The sequence below is a fragment of the Bombyx mandarina genome, chromosome 01 (genome assembly GCF_030267445.1).
Source record: "Bombyx mandarina strain Sakado chromosome 01, ASM3026744v2".
NCBI lineage: Eukaryota > Metazoa > Arthropoda > Insecta > Lepidoptera > Bombycidae > Bombyx > Bombyx mandarina.
In genome coordinates, this window is record NC_143208.1 from 10,725,566 (window position 1) to 10,744,876 (window position 19,311).

The window sequence follows — 19,311 nt, forward strand, 5'->3', positions numbered from 1 at the left end:
TACAAAGGTCAACAAACAGAGTTTAGAAGATAAACAAGCAAATATATTGAGATGTTTAGTAGAGTTCCGAGTATCGTGCGAGCGCATGCATGCATCACTCAACAATACTCACTGCTGCGCCTGCTCTGGACTCTCGAAGGTGATGAACACCGCTTGGGTGTTGGGATCGCGGGTGTTGGCTTTGTCGCAATGCTGCACGTTGCCATACTGTGAGAGCAGTGGCTCGATGTTATCGAAGCGGATATGCAGAGGTAGCCCACTGATGAGTACCTTTGAGGATCTGTTGCGAGAAGCGTCACGACTTATACAAATTGCACATAATGTTTACATCCTACAACTACGAACTTAGCGTATTCTTAAGCGAAATTCGTTACAACCCATGTTTCAACGCAAACAAATTAATGATTCCACTGTGAACTCGGAATTTGCAAAGTCCATTGACCTCCCTTTAATATAAAAAATAATAATTTGAATTTACTCTTGGCGCATACGGTTATACATAACATCAGTATCAAAATGGCGGCTCGAGCCGGAGATGACATCATCGCGTCCTCGTCACTACGCTGGCGACCCACCAAACACAGAGCTACCCTCCCCCTCGCAATCCAGTGCTCCACACATCGCAGAGGTATGCGCCATTCACAACACAGTTTCGTTGCACTCGCTCATTGCACGACCCCTCATATATCAAGTATAATATGTATATTTTGTTTATGGTATAGATTTCGTGCTATACACTCTGACTCACTACGCGTAATCATCTTTCAACTGTGAATGTGAATGTACTTTAGTACATTATTTATCTAACGGGCTTATTAATTTACAATATGCTTTATTAAAATTCAGCACTATCAACAGCTGTCAAGTGTAAACGAGCAAACAGAAAAAAGCTGACCTTTGTGAAATATACTCGTTGTTTTAGTACGTTAACTACATACCATGTTTGCTTACTGATACACTGAGATGGGACTCTTTCGTAGCTCATAACTATATCATTAAGGTTCTAATTGATTTTATTATTTATATATATGAATTAAATTAATTTTCCGTGCAGTGAAAAGCTATTAACCAAAATTATGTAAGGGTATTGACTAAATTAAATAAAATTCGAACGTATACGTCTAATGAGCGGAAATATTTACATGTTTCTGGAATAAGCAAGTTTCGAAACAGAACGCTGGACGTAATGTTTAGTTTTAGAGTGGCATTTCTTTATGTTTTATTTTAAGCACGGCGACCAAAGGCATGGTACTAGTGTTGGGAATCACAGGTCTTCCTTGGTCAGGATCTCGGAGAATAAAACTAATCCGAAGTACCTCAGTCAACTGCAGATCCGTATAATCGCAGCCGAACTCTCAGAGAACGAATCCAATCCGAGCGAGGACGATTCAGATCACTCAGCGCTAGTCAATTCAACATGCGTAAGTAATAATGCTGACAGACTCCAATAGGTATTTAGTTACTGCTCCTTTAATGAGCCGAGAAATTGTTTACATTCTGTAATAATGTTATTAAATACGTAACTCATAATACAAAAGAAGTCATCTGATATACCGTTATAAAAATGAGCAAAAGTATGTATTTTTTGGAATGTGATCCCCCACATATTGCCTACGAGCAGTATTGATATTAGTAATGGATACTTTCAATAATAGATAATGATATTAATTTTCTAGAATAAAGTGCCGGTAAAGTAAAACAAATGTCGTGAGTGTTGGATTTGTTTTTGCAAATCTCAAATGAAAAATTTATGAAGCCTGTTTTGGAATTCAAATAAATATTTTTATTACTTAGTTGGGTAGACGAGCTCACGGTCCATCTAGTATTAAGTGATTACCGGAGTCCACAGACTTCAATAACGTAAATGCCGCTACCCACCCACCTTGAAACACAAGTAAGAAGATCTCACCCTTCAAACCGAAACGCATTATGCTTCACGGCAGCAATAAGCAGGGTGGTGTTACCTAGCCGTACGGAATCACAAGACTCCCTGCCACCAATATTTACACAAATTATAATATTGCTGGTTTGATTTATATTACACCACGTTATTCTTTCACTGTGTGGAAATCAATCGTGAACCTTTGTTAAGTACTTATTTCATTAGAGAAATTAGGTATTTGCCTGCGGGATTTGAACACCGTTGCATCATTAGATGATGCACCGGACGTCTTATCCTATAGGCCATAATGATTTGAAATTTAAGTCGATAGTATTTGTTTCGCAATGTTAATCGTAAACTTGTTCGGATTAACAGTCGATCATTAATAACCTTACATGTGGCTTTTCAAACGGTACTATGATTCAATCGAGTTAGTTTTAATTTTTTTTCCTACCTATTCGCTGGAGCTTAGGGGACTATTTTAGCTACGCCCGGATGGGTAGGCGAGCTTAGGGCTCAATCTGAGAGAATTTGCTAACACTAGCCCTAGCAAGTGCGGTGCTTCGCAGAATCTACCACCGGGTCGGAATCCCGACCCATTAAGATCCGGCGAGAAACTCAGTGGGCTAAGTTTCAATTATGTCTTTCAAAATATTTGTTTTCTCGGTTTTTGCCCAAATGGACATCTACCTACCATTATTAAGAGAACAGTTGAACATCATAACCATATTCTCTCGCAGGATTATAACATACGACATTTCCTCAGGTTGTGTACAGGTGAAACTGCAAATTCACAATCACTACTGACACGTATCTATTATCATTGGAAGTACCGCTAATCCCCTACATCCAGGACCAATTATCCTTTAACAGATATTGAGGACTTCCTAGAGATCGAGAATTCACACTCTCAAATAAATGAATATTGTAAGAGACCTGTACATAACCTAACCATAGAAATGAATCATAAAGGAATCACTTTTCCTATAATTTTAATAAAACTTGTATGTATAAAAAACTAACTATAAAAAGCGTGAAATGTTCTAATTTTTTTCTTAACTTCTGACTTAATGTGCTTAAGCTCACAAGCCTGGCAAGATGAAGGAGCGCCTACTAGCCTAAGTCGCTATCATTCTCTTGTAACATGCCACCTCTACCTAAATAAATAAAGACTGCGTAATATCGTGATTTTTTTTTTTTTTTATGAGAGCCCTATTTTCTAACACGTCTTTATCCCATTTTTCGGTAATTAATTAAGTTTCTAATAGTATCTTTCTGATTAATAAAACACAATTAATGAATGCCTAACTTTCAAATTTGTTTCGCGAAATTTTCTGACAAAAAGAGCAGTCCTCTCTCAGTAGATAAATTAGAAGTAGTAGTAAATAAACATAACCATTTAGCACATGTCTGTCTCATGTCCATATTTCCTTAAGCGCGTACTCGGTAATGAAAAGACCACTAACTACACTCGCGAGCAAAAGTTTGGAATCACTTACTTGAAATTGGTTCCGCGCGATCTTGTGTACTAAATATTTTTTTGATAATCATAAAAATGAGATCATTTTAAAGGTTGAGCTCTTAACTTTAAACTGATATCAAATTCATTAAAATCAAGCCAGTATTTAAGAAGCTATCTTGGATTAAGTAAAGGAGTAACGAAAAAGACGTGTTTTAATTATTTGATACGTCGCGAGTTGCGGCCTATTGACCCCTATAAAAGCACCTGTTATCGGATTTTCTTTATCAGTCGACTTTCACACGTTGACCGGAGCATATCTCCGCTACTTTTGACCCTTTTACCTTGTACGACAATTGGGACAATACCTACAGAAGTAGCACAAATCGTAGCCCTATTGCAAGAAGAGCTCAGCCAGCGGGTTGTCGCTCGTCGGCTCCAAATAAGCCAGTCCTGTGTTTCACAAGTTTGCAAGCGCTTTCAGGAGACTGGTAGCTTTATCCCGAGACCAAGATCTGGACGGCGCCGGGGCACATCGGAGAGGAATGACCGTTTTATCGTGTTAACCTCTCTCTGAAATCGGCATTAACCTGGTGTCGACGTCCAACAAGAGCTCCAAGATTTTCGTAGGGTAGCAGCCAGCAAGTGGACAGTTTGTCGACAACTCAAGCAAGCGAATCTGACTCCAAAAAGGCCTGTCACAGGCCCGAAACTCACGGTAGCTCACCGACAAGCACGCCTTCCAATTGCTCGTACCAATCTTAATTGAGAGGTTGAGCAATGGAGGCAAATCCTGTTCTCCGACGAGAGCAGGATGTGTTTGCACGATAGCGATCGAAGAGGTCTACAGGCGGCCTGGGGAGCGATTTGCGCAGTGCTGTTTCGCTGAAACAGTGGCTTATGGGGGTGGCTCTTGTATGATGTGGGCCGGCATTTCCTTCGACGGTAAAACCGAGCTTGTTTTCGTGCCTGGCGTGGGACGAGGAGGCGGTCTAACTTCGGACCGGTACATTTCCAATATTCTGCTGGAACGTCGTTTCCTATGCGGGATATGCCGGTGGTGACTTCCTCCTTAAGCACGATAACGCTCGTTGTCACACTGCCCGTGGAACAATTGAATACTTCGAAGAAGTCTATATCGCCACATTGGACTGGCCTGCGCTCAGCCCTGATTTGAATCCTATTGAGCAAGTGTGGGATGAACTGAAGAATAGGGTTCGTTCCAGAACTTCTGCTCCTTCATGCCTGAATGATCTGAAATCGGCGTTGATTGAAAAGTGGGAAGGTATCCCACAAGAATCAATTCAAAAGCTGATCAAGTCTATGAAGAATCGTCTTCGAGGAGTTATTAGGGCAAGGGAAGGGGACACAAAATACTGACATTTAATTTTAAGGCTAAATAAATTTTTTATTTATTAATTTTTGTTGTTTTATTCATTCATTATTTTTCCATATTTGCTTTTTTTCCTACCTCCTTCACTTAATCCGGGATAGCTCCTTAACTACTGGCTCGATTTGAATGAATTTGGTATCAATTTAAAGTTGACAGTTAAACCTTTAAAATGATGTGATTTTTATAATAATTAAAAATTTATTTAGTAAGCAAGATCGCGCGGAACCAATTTCAAGTAAGTGATTCCAAACTTTTGCTCGCGTGTATAGTTTTAGAATTGATAAAGTGTAACAGAAAAAGTGAAAATGTTGTTATTTCTATTATCTTCACGAGGGATGATAAGTGTGAGGTCTTGAATTAAATATATTTTTTAATAATCTCTGAATCAAAAATCGCGCTTTATGAAAGGGAACCAGGAGGCTTCGTCCGCAATTTACAGTCGATTCATTATTTTTCTGGAAAAATATATCATTTGAGGAATTTCAAGGCGAGCATTTGAAAATTTATTGTACGTGCGTAAAAACATTGAAGAATTCCCCAGAGTCTGCGATTTGCACAATGTGAACATTAGGAACAAACATAGGCTTGCGTTGCCGGCGGCTCGAATTAAGAAAATAAGCAACTCTTTTAGGGGGCTGGGTGTACAGCTTTTCAACAAGATCCCACTAAACGTTCAACTACTACCTGTTCATAGATTTAAGAAAACTGTTAAGGAACGTTTGTGCAACAAGGCATATTATAAAGTTAAGGATTATTTACTAGATGGCACTACGTGGGAATGAGGCGCTCGCTCCTGGCCTTTTCATTTTTCATTATTATGAATTTTTTTTAATTGTATTTTTTTGACTTGTTTTTTTTTTTTATTGTGAAAAATTATGTTATTTATTTAAAAAAAAGAAAATATTTGAGAAAAAACAAAAAAAAAAGCCCGCTGAGTTTGTTTCGCCGGTTCTTCTCAGGACTGTGGCTTTTTTTGGAACCGGTGGTAGAGTTAACATTGTTATTTGTATTTTGACATTCAACAAGTGTGTCATACTGACATCTAAGTTGAAATAAATGATTTTGAATTTGAAGCTTTATTGAAATTGTTCAACGATTAATAATAAAATATATGTTTAGAAGAAAAAAAACCGTGCACTTTAATTAGTAACAAAAAAAAATTTTTTCAAAACTCCTTAGAACACAACACTATTGACCTATGCATATCTACATAATATGTTTATTAATATTAAGGGTTAAAGTATGAAATTGCCGTTTTGTTGTAATAGGTACTTCGAATTGACATAGAACCTTCATGGTTTGAGATTTTGGGTGAAACTTTATTTAAATAGTATCTATGAGGTACTTCTTTTAAAAAATGTGCAACATTCGATTATCGACTTTCAGTTGTTTTTTTTATTTAGCTTAGACAAACTAGATGGATAGATACTTCGAAAATTCGAGTGAATTTTAAAAACTAACGCTGCAGAAACAGCTCTCAATATCAATGTTGCGTTTGGAGCCCTAGGGGACTGCTAATGAACGTACCGTGAGATTTTGGTTTAAATGCTTTCGTGATGGAAATTTTGATTTGAAGAACGAAACACGTGGAAGACCGCTGACAAATGTGAATAACAATGAATTGAAAGAGATGGCGACAGCCGATCTGATCCAAACTACCCAGGAATTAGCGGCATGGTTTAACGTTACCTTACCAACAATATGTGCCCATTTGCGTGAAATCAATAAAACAAAAAATATGAAAAATGGGTGCCTTGTGATTTGACTGATCTTGCCTTGTTGAATCGATACAAAAATAAAGAAAATTTGGATCGAATTGTGACATTTGATGAAAAGTGGATTCTTTACGATAACCGCTATAGCTTTTTCCGATCTGGTCAAGCAATAACGGCAGATGTCTACTGTGCCGAGCTCCGAACAATAACACCAAAACTTACAGTGAAACAACCCCGACTCATGAATCAATCTTCACCATTATTGCTCCACGATAATGTGAGACCTCATACAGCACGAGAAATCGTTTTAACTCTACAGGAACTGCAATTAGAAACCATTCCTCACCTTCCGTATTCGTCAGACCTTGCTCCAACAGAGTACCATTTTTTTCGTGATTTGGACAATATTCTACGTGATAAAAAGTTTTCTTCCCAGGAGGCACAAAATTCTTTCACACAGTTAGTAGAATCTAGGTCAACCAGAGTTCTATCGCAAAGGCATAAATGACCTTCTTGTTAGATTGTGCAACAATGTATAGATAATAATGGTAGATATTTTTATTAAATATATATGTTAAATGAAAAAAAAAAACGAATTTCAATTTTTCAGCACAACTCTGCAATTTCATACTTTAACACCTAATATACTTATAATATGAGATGATTAGTCTACTTATTTGTTAACAGTACAAGTACAAGTTTTCTTTATTTGAATAAATTAATACGCGATGGGAAAACGATAACAGGTTTTAAACAAAATTGGAAGGTCCTCAAAAAAAAAAACAAGAAATAACAAGAGAATAATTCGTTTCACATGCACTTATTGTCGGCCGAAATCCAGTAGCTACCTACTATAAACATCCCGGTCTCAATTAACTAGTACCTAAGCTGGATGGGGTGCGAGACATGTAAGCACATCCTCGTTTAGCAGATCAGCAACAAAATATCAACCCTTCAATTTGGAACTGGTTTTTAATATATTTAACCTATATAAGAGCATTATTATCTCGCAGCATGAGAGAAAATTTAGTTATTGTAACCGACCGAAAGACGAATAGCTTTGAAATGTATTTTATATTGAATCCTAACTTGCAAATCAATGCTTATAAAATAATTTAAAATGACAGTAAATATTAAATAAAATGTGTTTTAATTTGATGAAATGGTCAAGTAAATGAAGATAGCATACAATAATGAAATAATAATTTAAAAATACGATAAAAAGGCCGCGAAGTTTAATGATAATCGTTGCAAGAAATAATTGTCTCAATTGAACCAAGCAAATATTATTATGATTAGAACATAATTACAACTTTTTTTATAAAAACACAGGTGCTATATATATTTTTTCCAAGCATTTTATCGTATTTTCATACAATTTTCAATCATATTTAAGGTTGCAACTTAAAAAAAAAAGTACATCGTCGGCCTTGTACAGAAAAAAATGTTTGCGATAACGTTTACTTAAAACACGGATGTGGTTTACTGTCGTGTTTGTACAAGACGCTTGTAGCATGTTGCGTGATGGAAGACAGAATAATCGTTTGATCACTGCATGACCTGGTAAATCTGCTGTTCACCATTCTGAACGATTTTAATTAAATTGTTAATCGGGTAAGACAAAGACGAAGTGAACGCGCGACTTTTGGCAAAGGTTGACGCGACACGTCACGTCGATTCAAAAGCTCTCTTTCTCGGGTACAATTTTCACATGCATATTTTGATTCCCTGGTTCCCTCCCTAGTAGTGAAGCCTAATTGAATCTAATTTAGTCTTGTATCGAGCATTTCGGACAAGGATTAAAATCTTGTCTTTGTTTGCTAATAATGTCTAGATTACTAGCTAGACAAGAATTAAGATCTTGGAACTTTTCTTTAGATTTGGCCAGGTTCAAATTTCTGCAAAAAATTTGTACCTGTTCTTATTTAAGTCGCCTTAGTGTATTATTTTTAATAATTACAATAATCACTCACAGTAAAGTGTATTCAATAAAATTCTCTTCAAATACATTTTTGTTATATAGTATCTATACAATTTTATTTCAATATTATATTCAGGGATAAATACAAAAAAACTTTTTATGCCTTTGACAAAAAAAACTGTTTTGAATAGAAACTTGCCCTTATAACTAACATGTCATTACGAGCGCGCGAGCACTTTATTGGATCAATTTTCTTGTGTGCAACAGGCAAGAAAATGGAAAGTAAAACTGATGAAGTTCAAATTATCTAGTTATGTAATAATTTCAACAAAATTATTAGAAAATTTTATTTATGATATCACAAACATAATTAGCGGGAATTAAAAGTTAAAATTTTCATTAATTTCATAATGAGCAACTCATTCCTGATAAGAAGCAGCGATGACCCAGATTGGTTTTACGTGATTTATATAGGTAGGTACACTTAGCATTGGGAGGTATCACTTTTATTTACAATTTTAATTTATATTTACAAAGGTTTTACGCGCGATTTCACTCGCATTAATATGTAGGAAATTAAACACGGGAATAGTACTTTTATCTGGATGAAACCTACCGTATGTTATTTCGATTGCAAATTCGACTTTTCGATTGCAAATTTTTCGATAAAACTATTCAAAAAAATGCTACACACATTCTTATTCACGCTGTGCATGTGTGTGTGAATAGGTAACCGAGCCGGCCGGCAGACCGAACTGTCAAATCGTTCAACCGGCGCGTTCTATACCAGTGATTCATGGAACTGTGGCGCACTGCCGCCATTTTACTTTACGCACCACGTGTTCATGTGCATTGAATTTACCGATGCATCCAAATTTATTTTACCTACCGAATTATTTGAAAAGAAAATTGTGTAAATACAGCTGGATTTTCGTTACTCTGTCCCTGTCATCATTTCTACTCGGAATACTACTATACAACGGGTCAAATTTAACATTAATGGATTTAGAATCAAGTAGGCGTTGAATACGTAGGATTTGCACACACAGACAACGAAAAGAAATGTGATTGCTGTTTTGGTTAAGTCATACCTTCGAAACTTCGCCATTTTGAGCAGATTGTCAAATAGTCCACTTTTGTATGAAACTAATAAATACTGTGAGTAATGCAACACACCGAAACAGGAAATGCACGACCGTTTATAGAGAGACTCGTGACGATTCTTATTGGAACAATATCGTCACTGAAAACATTAAAATAATGACAATACTATATTATAGAAGGAGTATACTTGAAATAATGCAAGTTGTGATGTAATGAGACACATTCACACGAGGTTGTATCGCAACGCTCGAGTGTTGCCGTGTGACTAAAGAACGAGAGAACCGAGCCGAGCACTAGCTGTGCGACAGACGCGACGCGGCTTCGATACGGACTCGCAATGCAAAAAGACTACACACCGCTCCGCCGCCCACCACCCACCCTTCTCCTTGCACACTAATTTTGATAATACGTACCACCAATCCATTCACCAATTATGATAAATTAAAAAAAAATACGTTGGCGTCATGAGTCCACTAATGAACGTACATCAAATCGTACTTTGAAGTTTACTACAATGCATGTGCAGTTTCAATTATGATTATTATTGCTTCATATATTAAAGAGTACTAAGATTATACATAAATGTTAAAGGTCTTAAGTACATATTTATGTGTGTAAAACTGTTTCAATAGACATTATGAACAGTAATAATTTTTAATATTATTCATTAAATCAATTATCTATTTTAATATATTCATTAGTAAACTTGTTTTGCTTTTTAAGTGTATCGATATCGGATTTTTCTGACCCCATCCCTTATCTGTGATCCGTTACCTAGCAACCAGTAGTACGTACATATTTGTCCATTCCGTAGAAATATAATCATTGCAAATTGTTTTAGATATGTAACGGATCAATACACGGATATCGTATATCTAACAAATTATCATATTTTAATATGATTTACTTGGCAATAAATTAAAAAAAACAGAAATGGTAAATCAGCCACTTACGTATTTTTAATGGAAAGAATCGCACAACAGATTTAGAGTATTGACGGAGCATTTGTTAATTAGGTACTATTCATTTGTAATTACATTGACATTACAATTTACAAAGCTTGTTAATAATAGGTATGAAGTATAAATAATTACTCAAAGAATTCTGAAATGCAAAGAAATTTACTTTTAAATGTCATCTATTATTAAAATTTCGAAATACTGGATCCTGACTCTAGCAAAAATAATACCGATATAAAGATTTTGAGCGAATATAAGTTATATATACAGCCCGTTGTTATTTCTAGAACCACCGCTCTGCCTATTTCTGCCGTGAAGCAGTAATGCGTTTCGGTTTGAAGGGTGGGGCAGCCGTTGTAACTATACTGAGACCTTAGAACTTATATCTCAAGTTGGGTGGCGCATTTACGTTGTAGATGTCTATGGGCTCCAGTAACCACTTAACACCAGGTGGGCTGTGAGCTCGTCCATCCATCTAAGGCAATCTAAGCAATAAAAAAAAAATGATTATGCACACACAATAATTCAAAGTTTGTCTTTAGTATGGGGAGCTTAAATTTTAAAATACTCTTTTGGCCAACTTTTGAAGGTGCTAAATTATTTTGAGTTTATTATTATGACAATATTCAGTTACATGGATTTTTTTAACACCAATTTTGAGCCAAGCATAACAAACAATAATCAGCTATCCATAAAGGTTCTTCCCAGTGTTGTATACAATTGGGTGCAATATTCTAATAGTTTTGTGTACTGCGCGAGGGTACCAAAACGTGCAAATCAGAATCTAAAATTGTTTAAAGATCCACAGTTCACCAGTTTTTATATAACTAGTCAGGTCATAAGTATTGTCACACAGTAAAAACTTTTCTTTTAGAATGCTGGCCACAAAAAAGTTTATTGAATTCGAATTTCGAATTGTTCATGAAAATAAAAATGTATACTTTTAGAATTTTACTCATTTTTAAATATGGAGTGGACGCTTAAAGAAGACCGTGTTGCAGTTATTGCGTTGCATCGTTGCGGTTACGCGCCAATTCAAATTTTTAACATACTGAAAAATTTGAATATAACCAAAAGATTCGTTTATCGTACCATCAAACGATACAATGAAGACTCTAGTGTAGATGACAGGTTAAGAAGTGGTCGCCCTCGGTCTGTTAGGACTCCAGCAGTGATAAAAGCTGTGAAGGCGCGAATTCAAAGAAATCCCAAACGTAAGCAGAAACTGTTGGCCCTTCAGATGGGGTTAAGCAGAACCACGGTGAAAAGGGTGTTAAATGAAGAGCTAAGGCTTCGGGCATATCGAAGAAAAACAGGACATCGTTTGAATGCTCGTCTAATGGACCTGAGACTGAAGAGATGCCGCGCTTTGTTGAAGCGGTACGCGGGAAAAAAATATCGGGAAATTCTTATTTCGGATGAAAAAATTTTTACCGTAGAAGAGAGCTACAACAAACCAAATGATAAGGTGTACGTACGCACACAGTAGTGAAGAAGCGAGCAACCCTATTCCGCGTGTCCAACGAGGTCATTTTCCATCCTCGCTCATGGTATGGTTGGGAGTTTCTTATTGGGGCTTAACAGAGGTACATTTTTATGAGAAAGGTGTAAAAACGAATGCAGTTGTGTATCAAAATACAGTCCTGACGAACCTTGTGGAACCTGTTTCTCATACCATGTTCAATAACAGGCACTGGGTATTCCAACAAGATTCGGCGCCCGCTCATAGAGCGAAGAGCACACAAGACTGGCTGGCGGCGCGTGAAATCGGCTTCATCCGGTACGAAGACTGGCCCTCCTCCAGTCCAGATTTGAATCCGTTAGATTACAAGATATGGCAACACTTGAAGGAAAAGGCGTGCTCAAAGCCTCATCCCAATTTGGAGTCACTCAAGACATCCTTGATTAAGGCAGCCGCCGATATTGACATGGACCTCGTTCGTGCTGCGATAGACGACTGGCCGCGCAGATTGAAGGCCTGTATTCAAAATCACGGAGGTCATTTTGAATAAACTTTAGTGTCATAAGAATCTATGTTTTGTTAAGTTCATTTTGGTATATGAATGGTTACATAATGAAGAAACTTGTTTCAATTATTTTACATTAAACGTGACAGAATTTATGACCTGACTAGGTGTATATATATATATTATTTTTATTGCTTAGATGTGTGGACGAGCTCACAGCCCACCTGGTGTTAAGTGATTACTGGAGCCCATAGACATCTACAACGTAAATGCCGCCACGCCAACGCATTACTGCTTCACGGTAGAAATAAGCAGGGTGGTGGTACCTACCTACGCGTGCGGACTCACAAGAGGTTTTACCACCAGTAGACCAGTAATTGCACTATACAGGTAAAAGGAAGCTCACGTGCCGCCTGGTTCTAAATGCAATTATTTGTATAATAATTTTATCGAAAGTAAGCCGTGTTGTATATATGGTTTGCAGTTTGTCATAATATAATACATATTATTATAAATATTATGCAAATTATGCGGTCTTCGGAGTTTCTAATGAAAAAAGAAAAAGCCTCAAGGTTTGTTTCTATTATGACGTCACTAGCTGAATAGACTGATTGCTGCGACCCCGCGCAAGTGTGTTATACACATACTCTATTAAGAGCTTACGTCACGTGACTTCGCATCTTGGCAGACTTGACACCTAAATAGAGCGAGCAAAGACTAAACAGTTTTTCCACTTTTTATAAACCGATTTTCTTTTCTTGTTTATTAGTAGCTAAGAATAAGCTGTAGTGTTTTATTTAAAAGTATTTTTTCAAAATGTTTAGCAAAGCAAAAGATAAACGTAAAAGATATAAAATGAATCTTGAGTCGTTAGTGAATATATAGTATAGAATTTCGGTAATTTTGGAACACGATTTATTTAAATTACAAATTAAAAACAAAGATTGTAGACTAAAAGAACTAATCATGAACCATTTGGTACCCAATTCCATTGTTTAACGGATATCCTATATCTTTTATACAAATTATTAATAATGGTTGTGTTTGGACATGGCTAAAAGAATAGTTGTGGCTATTCGATCGGTCATTGCCTGTTAGTCTTTTGGTCGGCAAACATTATCTAAATTTGATATGCAAATGTGTTTATTTTTTAAAACAAACATTAATAATTTCTGATAAAGATTCAGAGTTCTATTGTTCGTTTTTGACTTTAGCATCGTTAGACGTGTTTATCGGGAGTTATTCCGGTCGTGTGTAGACTTAAACAGGATGCAGGTATGTATAATGCATTTTTTATTATGTATGCTCGATATTTAAAATTAAAAATAAAATTATGTAGCTTCACGATTAAATAATGCATACCTTTTCGCGGCATTTGAATACTAACATAATAATACCTTGTTATAAACATCAATAATATTCGTTCACATGTAACATTATTTTTTCTTTTTCATAAAAGTTTTTTAATTACATTTTCTAAACACTAAAATCACTTAACAAATAACCAAGTTGTTTTTTCCAGAATTTCGAGATATTGTCGTTTGGGCAGAATAATTAGAGTTCCTGTTGCCTTAATCGAACTTCCTTACTAGTCTGGGAAAAAATAATAAACACTACATATTTACTTAATTTCATATACGTGGTGTGTTCCCCCCACTATTTTTACCTGTTCAATTCAGATCCTGATCAGCTAGGACTACAAAATTTTAAATTTTGGTTGTTGGTTTATGTTGTAAGCATTTTTGACAATATCATTCCAATTTAATCCCACAATTATTATTATTAGTATGATCGATTTCGTGTTCAAAGTCTATCAATATTCTATACATCTGGTCTATTTTCATTAGAAATTAATGAACAGGTATAGAAACGTTTTAAAAAAAATACCTCTATAAAGATGAAAAATGACTTCGTCACTTTCAAAGTAGCATGGAGTACGTTAAATATTCTGACATAATACATATATAGCATTTAATTACTCTAGTGTATTTTTTCGCATTTCATATGTTGTGACAAGAGGATGTGTCCTGATTTACCCATACGAAGTCGGGTCCGGTCGCTAGTATTATTGTGAAAACACAAAAAAAATGCATAATAAAGAGCGCGCGGCACACCTGTTATATAGTTTACACATGTTTTTCAAAAAGCAAATCCTTTGTTATTATGAAAATAGTAACGTTACAATTACGGAGTTGCCTACAAAAAAAAAATATATACACAAAGTTTACTTTTTATGTTATTCCCAAATGCCTATTCGAAATAATCACGGGTGGCTTTTGCTAAATAAAGCTCAAGCGAAACGTGCTTTTCCTGAATTTGTGAATTCACAGTTGCCAGCATATTGTTAGAGGCACAGTTTCGGTTTTGTTGTGAGCAGCGCTGTATTAATAAAATAGCAATTTACAGTAGCTTGATTGAACTTGAAACAATGAATAATATATTTATTTCGATTCATAATTCGAACGCACAAACAGATGTATTCCATTGCACGAGATGCAGTATCTTATCTCACGGGCCTTTGCAAGTAGTAACGGTACTTTTCACAATACCTAATCAGACTATCAATATTAAAGTTACCAATGAGCTCAGTAATGTTCTGTAAAAAATCGAATATATATATATATACAATCTCTTAATAATAAACAGTAACACATAAGCGATTCAACAAACATTATGTAGTTATAGTTTGTCCCACTTCCTGCGCGGCGGTATCGTGTCGACTAGACTAGAAACCGGTATTTGTGCTAATGACTAAATCGATAGAGTGACGTCTAATACGAATAGGTCATACGACATTTGAAACGGCCACAATAGTGATTTTCAAACTAGCTTCAATATCATTTTATATTGTCAGTTTTTGACTATTTTTATTTACGCTTGGTATTTATATACTCTGAATATTAAAGTACTACGCATTGATATGTGTTAGGATAGGTGCAATATGTCCGCAATTATGTCCGAATCACGGTGAAGGAATAACATTGTGTGATAAAAGTAAATTAAGCAAAAATATAATTTGCGTAATTATTGATGGTAATGGTCTTGTGAGACCGAACCTGCCTATTTCTGCAGTGAAGTAGTAATGTGTTTCGGTTCAAGGGTGGGGCAGCCGTTGCACTGTAAAACTCTCAAATGTAAAATCTGTAAAATTTTCAAAGTGGCGGTATTTATGTTGTTGATGTCTATAGACTCTGGTAACGAATTAACACCTGGTGGGCCATAAGATCGTCCACTAATCTAAGGAAAAAAATACAGTCGGTTCAAAAAAATATTAGTTTTTTTTTTTATAATAATAAATATTTAGTAACAATCACGCCACGCTAACTGGTCCCGCGCTAAGTTCGTAAAGAACTTGTGTTACAGGTACCAGGTAACGGAAATAAATGTAAGATTTTTATTATACACATACATATATTTAATATACATCCATAACCCTGGAAAAGACATTTATATTTATCATACAAATATCTTCCCTTGGCGGGATTCGAACCCGCGACCCCCTTGTGTAGTGACCATGTCACTTACCACTACACCAGACAGCCGTCAAACTATAAACAAGAACTGATTTTGATAAAAGCAATTAAAAATGTCTACAATTACATTAGGTAATTTGTAAAGGAACGCGCGACGCATCACATCGATGAGTTTAAAATAAATGTATGAATATGTTTTATGTGTTAAGTAATGGCGTCAAACCGCGTGTAAACCTGGCTCTTATATCCGATTTATTTTCGTTTATTTTATGAATGCTGTACGTGTATTATAGTTGAATTTTCATCGAACTTTAGGTGTTCAAAATAAGAGTAACTTAATATACTTCATAATAAATAAATGACAAAAAAGTGCCGAACGATTTTAATATCTCTAAAGGCACAAAGACCCAGTATAATGAGGTACTAATAAAAGAATAATACGCAATCAAAATTTGCGATGCCAACGGCACGTGCAATGATGAATGCACCTGCGACAGGTGCAAAGCGTACTGTGCGAGTAGTGAGCAGGGTTGCCATCTGTACTTTACTATAACGCCCCCAACGTCATTTCGGGAAATTTATGAAAGCAATAAAACACGAAATTATTTATTTTACCCATTTCGACTTATTTTATACGCAATGTTGTAAAAATAATATTAACTAAAAGAAAAAAAAGTTGTCAGTTACAATAGTAACATTAAAATATGATAAATATTTAATGACCAAAAATGGATAACTTGTCTAAAGTAAATTCTTTCTTTGATAAGTAAAATTTATACACAAATTACCTAAGTCATTCATTATTTGGATTCATTGAAATCACGAGTGGTACATTTTTTTATTCATCTGATATTTTGTTTTTTCGCACCACTGATATTTAAAAAACTAGCTTTTTATGAAAACTTACGGTTGAGAGAAGGAAGCAGTTTTTTGTGTTCGAATTTATATTAATTTAAAAATTCAATCATTTTTGTAACGTGTAACAATTCAGTTACAACGCGTTGTCAACAACGTATCGTTTTCAATAAATCAGCAAAATTTATGTTCTTTGCCAAGGTTTGCTCATGCCCTTCCCATTCCCAAAAAAAATGTGACCGATCGGTACCTATTAAATACGAAACAATCGCGACTACATCCCAGGTGATAGGGTGGGTGGGTAGGGTAGCTAATTTATTCAATTCCTTAGTGACTGCCAATATGAATTTCTTCACGGTCGCTAAGTTATTGCTTTTTCTTGTTTCTCACAGACCGCTACATACGGGCGAGCGAGCCTTTGGCGGTGAACATCCGACTGTCACTCGATAGGGTATAGAAGTAAAAGTGTCAAAGTTCAGTCGACGGAGACCGCTTCGAAACCATATTTATAGAATTAACCGTGTTAATTTAAAAGGTGCATTAGTTTGAGTCAGGTAGCAGAAAAAAGATGAAAGCTAATTTCTGGGTTATCATCAGATCGGTTCGAAAAAAATTGAGTCAACCTCTCTAATAGGAATGGAAGTTCACTGTAAAGATCAAACCTTATGAAGTGCATTGCAAGGATCTGTTTATGCAAAAAACTCACAATACGAACTACCTGTGATAAGTGTATCGACCGAGAGCCAAGGTGTCTGCAAAGAAATTCAGACTTCATTTTGGTTGTTCTCTAATAGGCGGAAAGGTACTTTAACTGTACAAAATAAACTAGATTATCGAGAACTCATTTAAGAATGACGTTAGAACTATCTTTTTATTATTCGAAATTATATTTATATACTAAGGTGGCAACCCTACAAGTGATATGCATTGGCGCATTTCAGCGCGCACAATGACATGTGTATTGCGTAACTGGGTACTTTAATGAAGCAGATTAGGTTAGGAAAGCCCTTAAACTGGAATTTGATTCGAATTTGTTTTAAATAGTGTTATATTTAAAACTTCAGAATTGCAGCGCAGTGCGTACATATTACGAGTATTATAAAAAAAAAAAATTTGCTTATTAGACATTTAAGACTAATTGCACTATTTCATTTATAGTTATTTATCTTATTTTAATTAATTTTATGATTTATTAATCATAAAATAAAGGAATAAATTTACGCAAATTGCGCGGAAGGAGGAGTACGAAATTCTCCACACTTATAAGAGAATATAGAGAAGGAGTGCAGAAGCTAATATTTTTTTAAATTATGCATAAAAATACATTAAATCAATAAGAAAAACAATACACACACTACAACGTATTTGACACACACACGCGTGCATACTATTTCTTTACTGTCAAACTTTTCTTATTGCATAAATTCTGTGGTCAAATTGAGAATATATTAATATTGTTTATCTTTATTAATATTTGTCTAAGTGTAATCTTAGCGAAATCTGTGAATATAGAAGTATAATAGTCTTTGATAATAGAACCATAATAATGTTCAAACTTATAATTTCAATTAATTATAGTCGAATTTCGACTAACAGGGGACCACTAGTATATATAAAATTGGTGAAAAGCGAGGCAGGAAAAAGTTACATTAGTCTACTTGATGTGTACGTTAAAGAATTCTTTAAAGTAAATGCGGATTGATAAAAGTTTCAACTTATTATTAAAATATACGCACAGTCAATGAAAAAACTTTACATAAAGGTCAATATACAGATAGATCACATGACAGAAATGAATGAATTTACAGTGAAAATCGAATAACAATATATTCTGATTTGTTAAAAAACCTTGAATGTTTCAACTACTGCTACGGTTGTATAAGAACATGTTTAAAATATGAGAAAATACTGTTTAAGTACACGACCCGATGTATAATGTGATAAAAGGGTTCAATCGTTTATGATTCATGGCGGAAGCAGAATAACGTAGTGTAATGTTACCAGACAAAATACATAAATAAAACATTGTCCCCTGAATCTCGTTGCCAAGCATAAATAACAACAATATCCAAAGACGACCCGCGAAACGACTAGATCAAATAATGACGAAAAATAGCATAAACTATTGCTACATTATTTCTATTGGTAATAAGAAATATTTAAGAAATTGGGGTTGCCGTATCACCTGATCAGACAACCCTCGCTTTGGGCTTCAACGTACAAGCCATTTGCCTTCGTGGGAAATATTGAGCCATTTCGGGTTTCTACGGGCAATGTGACCAAAAAAATGCTAAACACAACACATAGTTGACGAACGTTTATAACTGGAACTTTGCAGAAAAGTATTTATTTATTCGTAAAGCTGTCCAATTCTCAAGACTCGGTAGCATTCGGAGTCCAGACTTTAGCCATAAAGCATGACGAGTATTCGATTTATGTATACCAATGTGTTCTTGTTCGTCTTTCCAGACTTTCCGTTTCCAGATACACTGCTCAACTTAACTATTAAAACAAGAATTATATGGATAACTATAACGAATTAAAAAAAAAACTATTCTCCTAGGGAGAAAGATAGAAGAGATA

The 19,311-nt window shown here is 35.3% G+C and overlaps 1 protein-coding gene across 4 annotated transcripts in view; it reads right to left on the reverse strand.

The window, feature by feature from the left end:
* Positions 1-19,311, reverse strand: part of Imp (IGF-II mRNA-binding protein) — a 53,618-nt gene that overhangs the window by 11,266 nt on the left and 23,041 nt on the right. For 3 of the 4 annotated variants that reach the window (XR_016323566.1, XM_089729891.1, XM_028177254.2), the window contains exon 2: positions 113-280. Coding sequence is in view for 3 of the 4 variants with exons in the window: in XM_089729891.1 (XP_089586017.1) it covers positions 113-280 (168 nt within the window). In the remaining variant the exon portion in view is untranslated. Of the gene's footprint in view, positions 1-112; positions 281-9,461; positions 9,817-19,311 lie in introns of those variants that run through there. The other variant, XM_028177256.2, reaches the window with a different exon arrangement.